Consider the following 20,575-nt stretch of genomic DNA (forward strand, 5'->3'; position numbering starts at 1 on the left):
GGCACAACTGCAAACCTAACAGGTCATGGCCGTCCACCTAAACAGACATCCCAAGCAAGGACAGCACTAGTTGGAGAAGTAGCCAAGAGGCACATAGTCACTGGAGAAGCTGTGGAGATCCACAGCTCAGGTGGGAGAATCTGTCCACAGAATAACTATTAGCTGTATAATCCACAAATCTTTATGGAACAAAGGTAAGAAGAAAAATTTTAAAAGCAAGCTATAAGCAGTATGAAAAAAGCCATGTGGGGACACAGCGAGCATGTGGAAGAAGGTACTTTGGTCAGATGTAACCAAAGTAGAACTTTTTGGGCTAAATGTAAACCATAATGTGTAGCAGATAACTAACATTGAATAGTGGTTGAAAAATAACACTGCACATCACCCTGAAAACACCATCCCCACCATCACACATGGTGGTAGCATCATGCTGTGGGGAGACTTTTCTTCAGGAGAGACAGGGAAGCTGGTCAGAAATGATGGGAGGATGGATTGAGCTAAATAAAGAGCAATCGTGGAGGAAAATATGTTAAAGGCTGTCTAAAAGCTAAAGACTGGGGTGTAGGTTCACCTTTCAGCAGAAAAATGGCCCTAAACACCTTGCCAGAGCTACAATGGGTGGTTTAGAGCAAAGCATATTTATGAATGGCCCAGTCATAGTCCAGACCTAAATCCCATTGAGAATCTGTGAGAAGACTTGATATTTGCTGTGCACAGACACTCTCCATCCACTCCGAGCTACAGACTCTTTGTTTTTTCAGGTCGAGTCGACTAAAAAAAAAAAAACAGGTTACAGAGAGGGGCCTTCTGTATTGATCCCTTGGTCAAAATGATCATTTCTCAATATTACAGCCACTTTGGACCAGTCAGCTTATTTTCTGTGGTCATATCTGGATCTTCTTGCGTTTTTCAGTATTTTCGTCTGTTTTGACCACCGTGGGGGATCATAGCTCCATTGGGCATAAATGTTTCATCATTCTGTGGGTTTTGTCCTATAAAGTGTCTTTACTTTTCCATGGACGGCCAATCAAGGTGGGGGATAAATAAGTAAATAATGGGAGACCTCCTAGACTTGTGATTGATGCTGGAAAAGTCAAAGTTTTGGGAGGATTACTTACCAAACATTTTACTAAAAGACAGACATAAAATAATAGAAATAAACGAGAAATTGTTTGATTATCATTCAAAGCAGAAATGAAGAGGACATTGTATAACAGAACAAGGCCAAGTGCTGGTTGGAAGAACGACGGGAATGTTAATAAAGTAAAACGCTCTTACCGGAGATGTCGAAAGCATAATTAGTGTCATTAAATTTCAATTTGCAAGTATAAAGTTTCCAAGAAATGAAAGGGGTTAGATTGTATCAGCGAAGAAAGGAGAGACTTTGCTGGTTCTCTGGCTAACTGTCCTATGGTTCGGGTCAATACCACAACTACACGTATGGCCATGAACACACAACAGTGATGACATATTGCTGGGACATTCCATTACTTGTTAACTGGTGAAAGTCAGACCAAAGGGGAGACTCAGGTATGAGCCGGTCACAGATTCGAAAGTTTAGTACACCGCTTGATCTCAAAACTGGCGATGTGCCTGGTAGCCCCTCTCACCAGAATCTGGTTGGGACAGTTGAGGTGCAAAGAAAATGCAGAAGGACACCCTAACTCTTCATTTTGGATCCTAATGGAGATATGCTAACCCCTTTTTGGAAACTTCTAGATGAAGCACTGAAAGGGACAAAAAAAAAATTAAAAAGATTTTCAGAATTCTACCACCCGATCACACAAAAAACGTCTATGTGGTCGATTATCAGCCTGTAAAATCCAACATGATGAATCCAAGTTTTGATAAACTGTGCCAGTGGATCTAAAACAGGGTGTATATATCTACAGCCAGTGGGGCCTTTCCAGCAAGAACATTGTAATCTTCGTAGAACGGAAACCCGAAGGGCCCCCATAATAGTCATTGGGGCATGTGAAACGCTGTCTATGTCCATAATGTGACAGAATGGTCCCCAGCATGGCAGAACATACCACTTTATAGCATTATCCACATTTGAAGGGATTGTCTAATGAAGATAACCCTCTGTTCTTTTTGCAATGTCCCCTTGGCTGATGCACGGGAAAGGCTTCCCATCCGATGCTTGCCACGGTTTAAGGAAATGGACCCCTATAACAAATTACTTTATTCTCACAGATACTTTTAGAATTATTACAAAAGTATAAAGTATCGACAGCCACAAAGGTCTCGGTTACACTAAGGACCAAAAAGTAGTTGAACGCATGCAACCTACCAGCGCTGATATACGACAGGGACATTAGGATGTTAAGAAACAAATTCATTGAGTTACATGTTCACTCACTCGGAAGAAACTGTATTTTATGTCTCACATGTGGCTTCAAATCACAGGCAAAAAATGTTTCTTCTAATTCAAATACTGAAAACTGCTCCGAGCTAAATTGATCGGAGACCGATCATAATGTAACAAGCATTTTCCAGGTGGCCCTAAGGCCTAGTACGCTGCTTGACGAAACCAACCTCCATCCATCTAGAAGGAGCAGAAAATCCACTACCCGCTGCATACAGGTGGCATCGACAAAACACAATCATTATATATCACCCCAGGTGAGGAACAAATATTGAGCAAATTCAACCCAAAAAAATCAATCCTCTCTATATAAAATAAATCATCTTGGAAAAACATGGTTTAAATGCTCCTGGAATATACAGATTCTCCTTACAGAGATCAAGCTGGTAGGAAGACCTAAAGGTGTTGTCTTATCTTGGACACTAATGATATGTTCACAGATTATGTGTCACTCAACTGTCCAGGTTCCAGTGCGGAGTTGCATCACGCCTCCCTCCCAGCTTTTTCGTTTTGTGGCAACAAGGATGGCCCTGATGAAGTCATTCTGCTGGTTACTCGAACAAGGTTCAGGTAGCTGGACACCGCCTGAGTATTCAGGTAGTTGAAGTTTTTGTTACTCAACTCTGCTACATTAAAATCTACACTACTCCAGTAGCGCAACTCAGCTATGGTACATACAGGTTTCCATTATTTTCAGTTCCGCTTCTCAGCTGTACTACATTCAGGTCTCCACTAAACGAGTTACGCTAGGTCAGCCCAGCTTCACTCCGCCAGCTAAGCCGCGGCTCCTGAACTACTGCATCAGGCTGTGACCACACGTCACGCAACATACATTTTTAGAAAATCTGTGCGGCCAAAAACGTCCAGGGGACTTTATGCTTGCATCTCCCATAGCAATGCAAAGAGAGAGGGGGACATATTTGAGAGGCCACTTCTCTATTCCTGGCGATGCAAGAACAAGCTCTCTTCTCCAGATGTCGGAAACAGCCCATCCAATCCACAAAAGAAAAAAAATAAATAAAACAATAGATGTCCATAAAAATAGTGATGTGTAATAATCAGAAATGAAACAGGAAAAAAGTAATGAACACACTAACTGAAATGTATTTAATACTTCATACAAAAGCCTTTGTTGGAGATGAAGCTTCAAGACGCCTCCTGTATGGAGAAACTAGTCACGTGCATTTCTCAGGTGTGATATTGGCCCAATCTTCCACACAAACACTTACAATTCTGAAGGTCCTGTCAGCGACTTCTATAAGCTCTAGCTCCTTCTATAAATTTTTCAGGTGATTGGCTTGGCCATTCTCGCAGCTTTATTTTCTTTATAAGGTCTTGAAACAGCTTACTGGTTTTACCCATCATGAGAGGTTTCTTGTGTGGCACCTTGGTAACAAGACACCTTTTCATAGGCTATCAGTTGAACCAACCAATATTATTTCTCATTTCAGTGGCAGGATTGCTTTCTAATTACTGCTAGATTTCATCTGGTCTTTTGACTTTCTATGGCTTATTGCACCTCTTTTCAGGTGGTCAATTTTTTCCAGTGTTAATTTATGGTTTGATTTCTTTGTCTGTGTTTAATACTTATTTCAATCGCTGTATATTTCCGCTTTTCTTTCAAAGGACGTCAAGGAGCCATAAGGTTTAGAAAAGCGTGTCATGAAACAGGAGAAGTTTTTTAGCCACTGCCACAGTTCTTTACAAGAGGGGTTTTTGCTTACCGCCAAGACCAAAAGAATCAGACATGTCAAAATCCAACAGCGTGACTCCCCCGACCACAGATGTTGGGTGGGAGAAATAAAAGTTGAGACACCACCATACACATTAGTCAGCTGGTACACCTAAAAGAGACAGGTTTGGCTGACATTGCTCTAATATGTATGGCCACTGTAAGGTGCAACCAAGTTGGTTCCAACTCATGAAGACCATATTCCTTAAAAAGAGTGTCAGTACAAAATGACTGTCCAAACCAAGCATAGGAGCTTGTGCATCCTTAGTGTGGCCAAATGCCGTAGGTCAATACAATCTCATTTACCTATTTTGGATGACCGCTTTGGCCAGAAGAGGGTGAAACAGATGGAAAACAAGGTAAGTGGAAAGGTGAACTGAAGTGTTCGGCAACAGTGCAGGGTGTCTGGGATTTGTTTTCACTCTTTTTTGCTGACACTTTTAAGCTACTCTACTATCAGTTTTGAGACCATATCCCTCTCAGTTCTTCTTGTTGGTGTTTGTTCTCCCAAGTTTTTCAATAAAGGTTTTGAACTCTAAAGGTTGACATCTAAAACTGTCCTGACATCACTGATCAAACTGAAGCCGAGAGGATAGGAAATGCTTAAGTATTTTGTGTCACTTGGAATTTACCCTGTTACATGCGTCTGTCTTGTCTCTCAATTTAAGAGTGAAGAGATCGTTTCTTGGTTTAATGAGCTGGAAATCACAGCCATTACAGATGACTTAATTCTCCTTCTGAATCGGAGCTTCCCCCCCTCCACCCCACTGTAGTCCTAGTGAATCCTGGGAAACAGAATTAGATATTTAATCATCTAAATCACAATGGGGAAAAGGTTTTCACTTCCTCGCAAGACTGCTTTCTCCAATATAAACATCAAGAGGCCAAGCCGTAAATTTCCTGCAAGGTGCTACAGAACGATGGCTACCCTTTATAGGCTGCCTTGTCTTACAATAATACATTTCTAAGGAGTTGTGTGTTAAAAGCGGGAGCCCTTCACATTTGGAGAGCAAGTTCATTAATTTGGTACTGCGTAACATATTAGCTGCTACTATAGATGTCACTTGTGATGAAGCCTTCAAAGAAAATAAGACTTCAGTAAAAGGGCGGATTGTATCAATCACAGAATGCAGTTTTTTAGTTTGTAACAAAATACGAGAACCTGAAAGGTGGGGGTAGTTAGTTTATATTATATATAACACACACACACACACAGACACACACACACACACTCACTACTGTTTGCCGAAATGTAAGTGAACAAGCTGGGACCAAGATAGAGCTTTTTGGTAAAGCACATCATTCTACTGTTTACTGAAAACAGAGTGAGGCCTACAGAGAAAATAACAGTACCTACAGTCAAGTATGGTGGTGGTTCAAAGGTGTTTTGGGGTTGTTTTGCTGCCTCTGCCACTGGGAGCTTGACTATGTGTAAGGCATCATGAAATCTGAAGATTACAAAAGGATTTTGGGTGGCAATGTAGTGAACAGTGTCAGAAAGCTGGGTTTGTGCTAGCACATGGCAGAACAGTGACCCCAAACTTTCTTCAAGAAACCCGCAGAAATGAGCAGCAAATGAAAAATGAGATATATATATATATATATATATATATATATATATATATATATATATATATATATATATATATATATATATATATATATATATATATATATATAACAAAAAAACAAAACAAACCTGTTGACTACCTCAAAACGAGAAGTAATCCTTTGAGGAAGGCACTCTTGGTAAAATGTTTGAGAACTGTTTCTGAGTACATAAAAGTCCAATGCGTAATATAAACACGATCGTCTCCAATTCCTCAAGACTGACATTTTGTATGCCAGTTTTGATGAAAAGTGCACTGGAGTAAGAAGCGCCGAATTTATTAAGAGGTGTGTGTAACGATAGTCAGGGGATGATGTAGGTCTCAATGGGAATTGACGCCACAAAGGTCATGTAAATTACGCTGAATTTTCCCTTTGTGCTCAGGGTTATGCTCAGTTTGAGCTCTGCTCGCCATTCAAAAAAGTGGGTAGCGCTGGCTGGAATCATTGGTAAACTGGCAAAAGTTGAACACATTTTGGAAAACTTGCATGAAAATGGTTCAACATTTCAAGTAGTTTTATGCCAGAAGACTGTGGAAAATTGCCTGACGAATCGGGGCCTGTGTGTATAGATAATCTCATCTTTTTGGAGGGAGGGGAGCGAGCATAAGCAACTCATTAAATTGAATAGAGGGTTATTAAGAACCCACCTCTTCCTGGAAAGCATTAGGCTGAACTTTGCGACAAACCATTAATAAGAAGATCCTAATGAGCGCTGCTTCATTACAATTCACAAAGAACGATCCCGGATCTGCACGGCCCGTTGGGTCCTCGTGAGAGGAGGATTAGGGGCTTAAGTCAGTCTTGTGCAGACTGGTACTGATGGATATGTGTGAACATGGTGTTAACTGCTTGGTGCCTCTACTTGGACAGCGAAAGGTAGGGGATGAAAAAGCGGCAAAGGTGCGGTCCACGAAGAACGGTCAGCATCACAGCTTTCAGAGGGAAGCATGTTCTTCCTTCCAAACAGGCAGCAGTTTCCCACTTCTAGGACTTATCTAAAATGTTCGCAGCCCTTAAAATTAAAGGGATTCTCCAGAATGAGAAAAACATGTCTGCTTTTTTAAAACCGTGTCACATCCTGTCCACGGGTTGTGTGTGGTGAATCAGGCTGAACTGCAATAGCACACTTGACATGTGGACGGGGTGGCGCTGTCTTTGAAAGAGAGCGGCCATTTTTTTTTTTTTTTTTTTAACCAAGTGTTGACAACTCTTTTTTCTGCCACTTCAGCACTATCACTTAAAAGGTCCTTTCCTGCAATGATCATGTGACCCCTGCAGTCAATCGCTGTACTTGCCCTAATAAGTGCTGAGGCCACTGACTGGCTGCAGCCGTCACAATGTGAATCACGTACAATATGTGATGGCAGCAGTAAGTGAGCAGAGAGTGGTGGGGACCTCTCAAGTGTCGAGGGCTAAACTGGATGAGCATATTTATCCCATTTCTTGCCATTTTTTTTTTAAATACCCCTTTAAGCACCAGGATAACATTCATTATTTGGGTGGAAAATTGGGCTTCTCGGAGTCACTCGTGTCCGTATCTCCATAGACTTCAATGTAAGGTTAGCTGTGGTTTCATCTTTTTTCTTCTGAGGCTTTTTGACAAGACCGAAAACAATAATGTCCTGTTTTGACATCACCTGTTTATGGAGGCCTAAGGATTGGCTGCAGCAGTCAGGAGCCTGAAATGGTGAGTCTTGGGATGATGTGCCTAGACTTGACAGCCGATGGCTGACATTGCATTGTGTCTAATATTGGCATACATTTAAGCCAAAAGGGTTCGTGTCACATGGTGTTCAGGTCTAAACTCATCAGGTGTCATGATGCCTTCTGACCCTGTTCACACTGCAGAGTGCCAGCACCTGGTGCTTTTGAGTTCCTCACTTAGAGCTGGGTATCAACCTGTTGTGTGCTTACTAATAATCGGTCTAGCAGGAGTTAATTTCTGCTGGCCTGTGAATTGCTGCTAGGGTCATGGGAACTATCGCAGCCTCCTTCGCACTTTAAAGATGGTGGAATCTTCTCCATTCCGATAGATTTTGCGATTCTGGTCTATGTGCATAGTGATCCAGCTTCTGGTAATCTGTTGTATGCTATTCTGGTGTTTGTGGAAATACTCCTGATTATTTCCTTCTTTTTCTTTATTTCCTCCCGAGTACGTTTTGTCTATACCTCGGAGTTTCCCCCAGTCTGTCTTTCTCTGTGAGATTTACCCCTCCAGTCACGGACCTCTCCTGATTTGGAGGTGAGGGGGTACTACACCTATTGATCAGCAGTCAGGGCTATGCGGGTGGTCCAGACCTCTTCACCTTCAGAAGTACTTCTGTGATAAAGGAAAGTTAGGGCTCTCTAGCCTGAGTACCAGTTTAGGAGCCCCTATTCCCTTGTTACTACGTTACCCTCGTGACCGTTATTGCGGATGGATATACACAATTTTATGAATTTTTTTTCCTCTAAAGTCTGAGAACCCAATGAAATTGTACTTATTTTAAGTCTATTTTGATATTTAATGCCCCTTTAAACATGCTGCTGATTGATGGTGGGGGCCGTAAGACCCCACTGAAGTGCACAGCCCATCCGGCAGAAGCGCTGTGCCCCAGCAAGTGTGTGCCCACTGCAATGCCGCAGACTGCTTTCATCAGATGCTTATAGCAGGATGAAGAAATGACGCTTCATAGCCATTCATAAATAGGAGAACATTTTTTTTTTTCTTTTTACTTGGTCGCTCATAATAATTATATATATATATATATATATATATATATATATATATATATATATATATATATATATATATATATAATATATTTGCCCTGCATGAAAATAATAATAGAAGCGAACCGCAGTGTGACAGGCATGCTCCTCTCCTCGGGAGATGGATTTACGTGCCTCATTTTCCGTGGTGCTACATAAGTTGTGCTTTGAAACTGAAATCCCTTTAACCTGCCCGCATGGTGTCCATTATGCACAATGTGAACGCCTTCAGCCGACTGGAGAGACCTCGCTGCCTATTCTCCCCATCCCCCGCTCTGGAAAAAAAAAAAAAAAAGAAAAACCCTGTCTCTCTTTTGCAGGCAAGCAAATATAACTACTAAAATGGATTTTGTATTTTTTGCTTCCCAACTAGCATATAATGCCTGACCATAATATATTAAGGGAGAGAGACACCTGTCATTCCGAGAGTGGGTGACGGTATATAAATGGAAATCATTACCTACAATACCCATCTGGATCCCCAGTCCCCATGTGTCAGGATAACAGATTTAGACAACATGTTGCACATACTCCTACAATGCTAATTGTACAATCCTGGCGGAGGGGAGATCCATCATATTATGCAGGGCCCTGGTGCTGACAGTGCGGCATCACCAGACATGGCAGATACCGGTCACGATCCTTCTGTCGCAGGTCTCCGTTCGCTCCACTGTAGAGGTATCCTACAAAAATGGTGGCAGATGTTCCCGCTCCTTATACTTCGTTCAGATGATTACTGTAGACATTGCTGCATCCTGCACAGGACAGAAGATGAACGCTGACAACCAGACTTCCATGAGGTCTGACAACCATGTGCTCACGCACCAGATGCCGGAGGGACGCATGTCTGGACTGCCCCAAATGGAGGAAGGCTCCCCAACTTTCACAAGCCAATATATTAGGTGTGGTATTGTTTTGGAAAACTAGAGCAGCATTTTGCAACATGTCGCTTTCCAGCTTTTGCAAAATTGCAGGTTCCAGAATACGGTAGTGAAGGCCACAAAACTGCATTAGCTCTGGCTTTATCTGGATCTTCAACACATACATTCATTGTCTTATTCAAAAAGGCACAAATATTCTTTCACCTCTTGCCCAGGGTCTCATCACCCACCACATCCTAAAGCAAGATAGAGGAGAGGAACAGGTCCTCCAATAGTGACACTCGACAGGACTTATGGTCAAAAGCTTTAATTTTACTCACGTGATACTCTTTTAATAGTACATGTAAAACCACTTGTAGTGAAATCATCCACTCGAATCAAAGTTTCGCCTTGCAGCTTCATCCTTGCACGTGCCCCAAGCAAAAGCCTCGAGGCGAAACTATGAGTCAGGCAGATGGATTACTTTGCTACAAGTGGCTTTACATGTACTGCTGAAAGAGTTCATCATGTGATTAAAATAAAGTCTGGATTATAACTAGGTCCCAGGAGAGTCAGTATTGGAGGTCCTGTACCTTTTCTCTCCCATGCTGAAAAAGTGGGCGGTGAAAAGACATTGGGTGAGCGGTGAATGCACATTGATGGTAAAAGCAAAATAGTTGTGCCAGTACACAGATGGTAGTGTCAATAACACCAAGATGGATTGTTTTCTTGTGAACAGAAGACTGAAGATCCAGATAACGCATTTTTCGGATTATAAGACGCACTTTTCCTCCCAAAGAGTGGTGTGTCTTATAATGCAAATGCACCTTACCGGGGTGGTGGAGAATGGGCACTGTGCTGGCTGCGGTGGGGGCTGTGTGGAGCAGAGCGGTGTGGCAGGTGAGATGCTCTGTCAACAGTGCGGGCTTCAAATAATGGCACCCGGAGTCAGCACATGCGCAGATGGAGCTCTCAGCTGAAGATCTCAACTGTGCATGCGCAGCGTCCGGTCCATTGATATCCCAGCAGCGGACTTAAGGAAAATGGCGTCCGGAGGTTGCGCGTGCAGAGATGAGATCTCAGCTTGCCATTTAGCCGAGAACTCAATCTGCGCACGCGCCGACTCCAGGCGCCATTTTTTGGAAGTCTGCACCGCGGACAGAGCATCTGTGACAGCCGCAGCACTGCCCTGCTCCACACAGCCAGCACAGCCCCCACCACAGCCAGCACAGCCCCCACCGCAGCCAGCACAGCCCTCACCGCAGCGCCTGCAGCATCGCCCTAACTCCAGCACCGTTCCTGCCTCCTGTGACCCCGCTCCACCACCGCTGCATCCCCCCTTCTGGTAAGACACCACTAGAATATAAGACGGACTCCGATTTTATCTCTAAATTTGGGGTGCGTCTTATAATCCAGTGCATCTTATAAAACGAAAAATACAGAGTTTGCGCAGGTTTGTGAACTTGTGACTTTTACACCTTTTACCTTGTTGCTGTGTGGGGACAGCATTGTTTATGGGCTTTATCGGTTTGCCAAATGTTTATTTTCTGTAGCTGTGAGATAAGGGTGCTTTACACGCTGCGACATCGCTAGTGATCTTGTTAGCGATGTGACACGCCAGATCACAAATGCGATCTGCCGAGATCGCAAATAGGTCATTTTTATAGCGCCGGTCACATGTGCGATCTCGGCAGATCGCATCTGCGATCTGGCGTGTCACATCGCTAACGAGATCGCTAGCGATGTCACAGCGTGTAAAGCACCCTATATGCTTGTTACTTAACAGATCTGTGTTGCAAGGTGACAGGGCATGCTGGCAATTGTAGTTCTAAAACATCTGTAGAGCCACAAGTTGGACAAGGGTGTATCTTTGGGGATAGCAATGAACCGGATGCCCATAGGGGTGCAACAAGTCACTTGGCATTAATAAGGGTATATAATAGAGGGCTAGTGCAGGGAATCCAATAGGTTTTGGTGGCGGAGAGCTTGGCTATGGTGCTAGAATGGAGACTGGTGAAGGCCGGATGTTCAGAATCGGACCTGTACTTGTGCAACAAGAAGTACAATTTTTCACAGCGCTGCCATTAGGGAAAACTGACTGAGCTGACAACCACTTCTCCAATACAGTAATGTGCTCAGGACAGTTGTCAGTTCCCTCATCACTCAGAAAGGGGGCGCTAATGAGCGCAGAATAAAGTCCTTCTGATGCGTCTGCGTTTCTTATAGCAGGGGCAGGTTTTGTTTGCGGAGGAGGAGTAGGTACTGTTTTATTGCTGCGTGATCTTATTACAATATGTCAGGGTTTCCGATGTGCTTTACTCATTTATTTAGTTACCAGTTAAAGGAAGATGAATAACGGGAAAACACCGACACAATGGAGCGGTGACACTGATCTATGTAAAGAGAATATCACCATAGGGATAAACAGCCCCAAATTCTGCATTATTAGACACCGCTAATTTGTCAGTGTCTGGCGGATGTCCCGTTTGATAAATCAGCCGGGGTAGTAGAATCCACAATTTACAGAAATAATGTATTTGGCTCATTAAGGACTAACCTTTAACAGGCAACAGAAATTATTGTGAAAAATCGGAGACCTGGGATCTTCCCGGATTACATCTGGAAGCTAAATACTGTACACAGGAGGCTGTTATATCGTCCTCCATCATAATAAAGCACATGTTCAACGTTCACAGGAGTTTTTTTTAATGCTGCAATGCATTTTAAATGAAAAAAGGAAAGCAACTTTGTAAATAGTCTTTGTGCATACAGTTCCTATGCAGACCTATACAGCGCCATGGTAACAGACTACAAAAACTATGTAGTCTGACTCCACAGTAACACTTTCCATCTTGGTTAGGAGAAAGTATTGAATATCAGTAAAGGCCCCGTCACACACCGTTTCTGTGACGCAGCAACAATCTCGACAGCGATCTCGTTATGTGTGACACCTACCAGCGATCAGGCCCCTGCTGTGAGATCGATAGTCGTTGCCGAATGGTCTGTACCATTTTCTTCTAAAGGCGATGTTCTGCTGGGCAGGACGCATCGCTGTGTTTGACACCTACCAACGACCTCCTAACACGGTCCCAACGCCCGCCGAGATCAATATACAGGTCGCTGATCGTTACTGCGTCGTTGGTAAGATTTGACTGTGTGACATCTCACCAGCGACCTCCCAGCAATCCTCATCAGGTCGTATCGTTGTCTGGATCGCTGGTAAGTCGTTGTGTGTGACTGGGCCTTAAGACTTTGCCCTAACAAAGCACTTCATAATCAGATAAAACAAAGAGGTCTGCATTGGAGCTGTAGACAATACTTGAATTGTCTAAAATTGCGGGACTCCAGTCCATCAGCAAGGTCCCGGCAATGGACAGGAGACTTGTGAATATCGTACCTTCAGGGATTCACTGTGCGGCTCTCATCTTTGTGGCATAACGCTCAGATGGCGGTGTGCACCAGACTGGCTAATCAAAAGCCGCACAGGGTTCATGAAAACCAAGACATACACGAGACTCCCATCCAGTGCCTAGAGACCATTGACCTGGCCAATGGAGCAGAGTCCTGTGAAAACCATCTTTCAGCTACACTTAAAACAATAGATTTTTAACCAAGACCATCTACAAAATAGCCTAATTTTCCACTGCAGATGCACTAGGCGGCCGATGAGCTCTGTGGTTAGCTCTAGGGCCTTGGGTTCAAAGCCAACCAAAGACAAATGCACAAAAGTTCATACATGCATAAGCCTGAAATAAAAAGGGGTAAAAAAATTTCCACGTTCTGACGTTCGGTGCTGGTCCCAGCGTGTGAGCCCCTCCACCCCCCGCTGATAAACAAGTTATCACTCTGAACTTCCTTTCATGGAACAACCCCATTTTAATCCCGATACGTTTGTGCCAGCACAGTGGATTACAAGGCAGATATAATTTAATTGTTGTAGTCGGAGCTATAAGGTGTATAACCTCGTCCAGACTGGTTATACAAAAACATGAGAAATTGATTCAGTAATTCTGAAAAAACTGTGTAACCTACGACAAGGCGACAGTGTAAAACCTTTCCAGAAAATAGGAATACACTGCAGCACAACCATATAGCCCAATCTACCAAAGACTAACTGGTACTTACCAATCCAACACTCTAGACGAGCACATGGGGTGGTCTTCACCACATCTGGTGGGTCAACTCCAACATTGAGACACAACACGAGGGCGACACTGACCGTTTTCATCTAAAGAAAAACAAAAAAAGAATTGAAGTTAAAACAGCAAATATGATGACTTTCCCTAGTTCACTCATCCACCTAGTATGAGCCGACCAGCTACACCGCAAAATAAAGAAGCGTCCTTCTAAAGAGAAGAGGCTAAAGAAAGGCGGTCAAGAGCATTTAAGGACATCTTTATTAATCGCTCCACTGGGCAGACCTCTAAAATTACGATTTCTTAACAGGTTTGATTAATTGTAAGGCTAAGTTCACATTTCCGCTAAAATGTATCAGTCACAATCCGCTGCTCTTGTAAACAACGGAATCCGTTTAGCGGATTCCGTTGCTCCCATAGACTTGTAGGAGCAGCGGATTGTGACTGATGATGCTGCGTTGCACCCTCCGCCCGACTGATCAGTCGTGGAACGACTGACCGCCGGGCGGGAGGAACGCAGCATGTAACGTTTGTTGAGCAGCGCGTTCCGTCGGATTTCGCTGCGCATGCTCTCTGGCTCCCTGCACACGTCACCAGCTTTGGTTGGTTACCCGATATTTACCCTGGTTACGGTGCAAGGAGCCAGCGCTAAGCGGTGTAGGCCCGTAACCAAGGTAAATATCGGGTAACCAAGGTAAACATCGGGTGCTTTGCTACCCGATATTTAGTCTAGTTACGTGTGCAGGGAGGCCGACACTTCCCCGCTCGGCCCCGCACCCTCCCGCACTCCGCACATGTGCACACACACACACACACACACACACATACCTGTCCCCAGCCATGCAGACAAGCACTGCCACTGACACCCTCGTCTGGCCCCACCCCCCGCTCGGCTCCGCCCCCTCCTGCACTCCGCATGTGCACACACACACACACACACACACACACACCTGTCCTGCAGTCCCTGCGGCACTGACGTCCTCAGTGCCACGGGCCCGCACGGCTCCCCCCCCCCCCCGAACTCCGCCCCCCGCACACAACGGAATCAGACAAAGAATTCTGTTCTTTGTCATCCGTTGTACAGCGTTGAACAGCGCATCAGTCACATGCGTCAAGCGACGCATGTGACTGATACAAAACAACGGAAATGTGAACTTAGCCTAAGATGAGAAATGTATGGAGAAGGTGTCCACTGATGTCCAGTGTGGGAAGCAGACATCATAGGATAACTCAAACACATATCAGTGAGGGTAACCTAAAAGGAGGCAGTTAGGCTCATATATAGACACATTTGAGGAACTGATGATCAGAGAGGCTCAAAATTATATAGACAACCTATCCAGCATATTGGAAAACTTAAGTTTCAACAGAAAAGCTTACACTCAAAAGGGTCCCGAACCAGGTGAGTTAGTGTCAAGGTAAAAAACAAAAAATAAAATCAGGAATCTAAACTCATTACAAGCGGTCACCGTTGTATGATCACTGGAGGAACCAATGATCCCTGGGACCCTCACCATAAAAGATACTGTGCTGGGAAGTGCTGTATCCACGTTAAGAATGGTGACCCCAAACGTCTTAACAAAAAGCAGGTACTAACCTTTCCTGAGACCGGTGATGTCAATACTGCCTAGATCTTGGTAGTTTGGTTCCATCATTGACATCACCGCTTATCACCAATGTGTCCAATCACTAAGCTCAGTAGCTGTGCCGAGGAGGATGCCAAAACTCAGTCAAGAAGCAGTGGGAAGTCGGCATTGGTACCAGCTCCGTTTGTTACTTTTAAAGCATTTGGGGATCGCTTTAACAGTTTATCTAGCAATGTACATAATAGTATGGATGTGTCTGGATAGCTTTAAAGCGTGGAGGTCTTTGGTAAAATCGACTGTCCAAACATAATGACTGGTCAAACCAAGCACAGGCGCTTGGTGCATCACGGCGGCACCAAATAGTTCAATGCACGGTCTCACCTGCTTGTTTTCTATCTATCTCCACCCCTCTCTTCTTTGATTAATAGATAGAACCGGAGAACGGCGGAGATAGATAAATACAAATATGTGGGAAAGTGCAACTGAACTATTTGGCCCCGCCATGATGCACCGAGGGCATGTGCTTGGTTTGAACAGTCACTCTGTGCTCCCCACACATTGATGGCCTTTACGAAGTCTCTTTATGATTCTCAATAACTTCTTAGAAGTTTCGTAAAGAAATTGTTAGAGCTTGGCTTAATCGACTTTTTCCTTTCTTACCATAATACTTTTTCTGATCTAATTTTTCTCGAACCTTAAAACCTGTGATTCCTCTAAATTGTGGTAACACTGCCACTATAAACCTGGGTTTGCGGATACATGAAGGAAAAGTTCTCAGAGGGGTGAAAGCTGGTAATAGGAGGTCATGCTATGAAGCTGATAGAAAAACGTGAGAGACGCAGGTTTTACACAATAAGTGGAGAGTGCACGGCCCTGCCTAGTAGAGACACGGGGAGAAATACTTCAACCGAATTATGGAAGAACAGTGGAAGTTATGAGTATATCTGGAGATAAGACACGCTTTAATGTCCTACCGAAGAGCGTGGTCAGCCCCTAGAGATTAGAGCTATGGTACAACAGTAACCTAGGCTATACCACGCCGCGTGACATATGTCAACAATACAAAACATCTTCGCGTGTGAGGAAAAAAACTTCTGTCTACCCTTCGCAACTGAGGAAGATGTCAAATTTCAATCTTTGCTGCACCCTGGTGGGCCTCATTTACTGTACTGTAGCGATGACGTGGGTGGTTGAAGACCAACGTGGCCACAATGATGTCCATGTGACCAGTAACGCTAGTGACGGGCTGAGCATCATCGCAGCAGTGCACTAAACAAAGACCACCAGAGAATGGTGACGCTAAAACACATGGATCTCACCATCTTATGCCATCCCATGAATAGACGTTCGTCTTTTTTTTCTATTTCTGCCGTTATGGAAAACTCCTTCTGACACGGGAAACGTTTGTAATTGCATCCATGCATAGAAAAAAATACTTGGAAATAGTCCCTAAAAGGTTAGTCCTTGTCCCTTCACTTCTGCATCGGGAGGCGACTGGGGCAAATGACATCACGTCTACTGAAACCTGATGGCAGCATACACGTCCCGGCAGGTATAAGTAGACGTCACATCTAATGATGAGCGAGCACTACTATGCTCGGTATTCGTAACAAGAATTTGTACGCTCCGACAGGCACGACTCGTGTACCGAGTATAATGGAAGTCAATAGGGAACTCAAGCATTTTGCCGGGGACTGTCATATAGTAAAATATACCAGCTCCAATATGCAGATACAAGAACTTATGGTGTGGAGCTATACTGACCTAATGAGACCACATGGCGGCCACCATAGGATGGGAGCATTAGACATGAAGTTTCCTGTATATGTTTATGTACATACATATCATAAAGTTCAGGCCATGTCAAGAGAAGTCACAGAGCCACCCGCTCCCGGCCTCCCCCGGGTCTTCATTAGGATTCTAAGCAGGAGTCGGAAAATACTTGCAGCAAAGCCGAAGTCATCACAAATGTATAATTTATAAGGAAGGCAAGAAAACTGGAGCGCACGGCAGATATGAAGAACTAGAAGCCCTAACAAACAGCGGCCTCATTATAAAAACACCAGTAATGGAGTATTTACTTGGAAGGTGGGAGCAGAATACAGAGACATTACTATGGCATGTGGGGATAAATCATATTGTACATATTAGATTTACAGATTCAATTTCAAGACCAGGAATTTACGGCACGGTGATTGAAAACATACTAAGGAGCTGTGCTATGTGGTCTGAGAGTAGGATAATTATTCTGCGAATACAACCGAGGATTCCGGGAATATGAAACATGGGCCAGAACTATACCTTTATGAAGTTGTGGGCCAGAGGCAACGGGCCGCCACCAGAGGCTCCTCGGGCCACCCACAGAGGTTCCCCAGGCAACGGGCCGCCAGCAGAGGGTCCCCGGTCAGCAGGCACCAGAGACTTCCCAGGAAATGGACTGACTTTCCACACCCTAATGTATTAAAGGGAATCTGTCACCAGATTTGGCGACTATAATCTGCGGCCACCACCAGTGGGCTCTTGCATGCTGTATATAAGAGCCCAGGCCGCTGTGTGGAACATAAAAAACCACTTCATAATACTCAACTAGGAGGACGCTCCGGTGAAGACTGGTCGTCTGAGCAGGGCAGATCAAAGTGCACCTGCGCAGGACCTCAATGCCGGCGAGTGTGTATGACGTAGGACGCGTCATGCACGCCGGCTTGTGTGTATGACGTAGGACGAGTCATGCACGCCGGCTTCAGAAGAAGGAGGACTAAGATGGCTGAAAGAAGAGGCGCCGGTCCTAGAGAACGGCGCCACCCATTTAACCAGTCTGCACCGGAGCGACCTCCTAGGTGAGTATTAAAGTGTTTTTTATGTTCTACACAGCGGCCTGGGCTCTTATATACAGCATGTTATATACAGCATTCTAAGAGCCCACTGGTGGTGGCTGCAGCTTATAGGCCCCAAATCTGGTTACAGGTTCCCTTTAACCTCCTTTCCAAGGCTTTTCAATGCTTATTGATGCCCTAAAAATTCAGCAATTGATTTACTCACTACTTTTATGAAAGTTTTCCAGATTTCATGCTGTCAATGTGGAAAGATCCCCGAAATTATCGGAAAATAACACATCGAGATCTGCACCATTACTCCCAGTCACGAAAGTCCAGCATCCTCAATGATGAGGACACTAATTACAACTTTAGTAACCTGGCAGAGGAACCCGAGCAGTCATTCCTCTTACCCTCATTAGCTGCAAAATCTATTTCTTGCCTGCAAAGATCGATATTCCCGCAAACTAAGCAGGCACTCAGAGGTGCAGGACTTATACTGCAGCACACCCGCTAGCTTATGGGCTACACCATGAAGGTCTGGTTCTTATCCATCATGGCCAGATTCACTGGTTAAGACCAAAATGAAATAAATGCACAAGAAAGTAAACAACATCAACTGGTCTAATGCATATGAGCGCCTCCCGACTGTCCCCTGACAGATAAGGATCTAGCATGTGCGATTCTATCGATCCGTTTGTTTTCAATAAGCTGATGTTAGTGGAGTCGGGCGGCGGCTCTCTTGTGGAGAACAAATAGGATTGTTTATTTAAAAGCCAAAATAAGAACCACCTGGACGTCCAACATCAAAGTCTACTGGCTGTGAGGACCACCAGATTATCATGAAGTACTATTTGGCCACTGAACTGGAGTCTTCATCAAGAGCATAAGCACTCACTGATTGTGAGACAAACAAGGGGGTGGTGAAGAGTCGAAGAAAAGATGTACAGTAAGTCTCAAATTATAGAAAAAAAACAAGGAGAAAATTGTAGAAAAAATACCCTGACAGTCTCAAATTATGTTTGAAGGTGTTCATACGCCATCCTTCGGCTGACAATTATTCCTCCTAAACCTTCCCCTCCCCCCAAACATGCTCAGAAACAGCTTTTTTTCTTTACAGGAACCCGTCAGGTTCATTTTATGGTGTCAAGCAGTGGTAGATACCTCTTTGGTTTGGCTCTATTGCACCATTGTTGAGAAATCCTGCAATTTATATTTATGTAAATTAGACTGCAAGTGTACGGGTGTGCATGTTGCGATGGAAGCATCTGCGCACTTTCAGCTCATGGCTCCTCCTCTATATTCACCAGGAGGAGCTGTCCTCTGTTGCTTGATTGATAATGGAGACAAACCTTTTAGTGTGTGATGTCCCCCTTTATTAGTCCTGAAAATGTGGTCATCCGATACCGCTTTTTGGCTGGAGGAACAGCTAAAGAACGGTGCATGCATGAGGACAGAGGTTACGTCACATACCGGTGCCTTGATCTTGTTGCCAATCAAGAAGCGGAGAGAGACACTGGACTGGGAGGGGGGAAAAAAAAAAAAGAAGAAGACGACGAGCCAAGGACTTCAAGTGCACAAATATGCACCCCTCCCCCCTTGCACTTGCAGTCTTCTCAGGATTTCTCAACAATGGTGCAACAGATCAGAACCAAACAGGTAGGGTTGAAATTATAGCCACTGACTTAAGGTACATGTCACACTAAACGACGCTCCAGCGATCCCACCAGCAACCTGACCTGGCAGGGATCGCTGGAGCGTCGCTACACGGGTTGCTGGTGAGCTGTCACACAGGCAGATCTCACCAGCAACCAGTGACCAGCCCCCAGCGACGCATGGAAGAGATGCTGCGCTTGGTAACTAAGGTAAATATCGGGTAACCAACCCGATATTTACCTTGGTTACCAGCGCACACCGCATAGCGCTGGCTCCCTGCACTCCTAGCAAGAGTACACATTGGGTTAATTACACGATGTGTAGTCTGGCTATGTGTGCAGGGAGCCGGCACTCGCCGCGTGAGAGCGGCGGAAGCTGGTAATGAAGGTAAATATCGGGTACCAAGGAAAGGGCTTCTTGGTTACCCGATATTTACATTGGTTACCAGCGTCTGCAGAAGCCGGCTCCCTGCTCACTGCACATTCAGTTGTTGCTCTCTAGCTGTCACACACAGCGATGTGCGCTTCACAGCGGGAGAGCAACAACTAAAAAAATGGTCCAGGACACTCAGCAACAACCAACGACCTCACAGCAGGGGCCGGGTTGTTGCTGGATGTCACACACAGCAACATCGCTAGCAACATCGCTGCTACGTCACAAAAGTCGTGCCTCAGCAGCAATGTTGCTTAGTGTCACGGTACCTTTATACACAACTACTTGTGGTTGACACCATAAAATAAAGCTGGACAAAAGGAGTGGGCATACTGAAATCAAACATGCTTGGCAACCATTTACTTCGATATTTTCACGAGAGTAAGTAAGAACACCCCTATGCACATTAAACAGTCTTCCAAACTTAACTGAGTGTGTAGGGCCAGCTACAGAGATTGCTACGAGACTCTTTTGTATGCCGACACTGACCAGCAATACTCGCGGACAGATGAAAGGGAGCAAGATGTCCACTGGCAGCCGGAGCATAGATAATAAGTGCCGACCTGTTTGGCTTTATTTTTGTTTGTTTTTTTAACTAGAGGCGGTGGGGAGTTGAGATTCGACAGGCAA

At 44.5% G+C, this 20,575-nt stretch overlaps 1 protein-coding gene across 1 annotated transcript in view; it reads right to left on the reverse strand.

The window, feature by feature from the left end:
* RPTOR (regulatory associated protein of MTOR complex 1) overlaps positions 1 to 20,575 on the reverse strand; it is a 364,764-nt gene that overhangs the window by 222,170 nt on the left and 122,019 nt on the right. The window contains exon 2 of the mRNA XM_075351789.1: positions 13,448 to 13,550. Within this exon, the coding sequence (XP_075207904.1) occupies positions 13,448 to 13,550 (103 nt within the window). The remainder of the gene's footprint in view (positions 1 to 13,447; positions 13,551 to 20,575) is intronic.

This window comes from Anomaloglossus baeobatrachus, chromosome 5 (genome assembly GCF_048569485.1).
Source record: "Anomaloglossus baeobatrachus isolate aAnoBae1 chromosome 5, aAnoBae1.hap1, whole genome shotgun sequence".
Classification (NCBI taxonomy): domain Eukaryota; kingdom Metazoa; phylum Chordata; class Amphibia; order Anura; family Aromobatidae; genus Anomaloglossus; species Anomaloglossus baeobatrachus.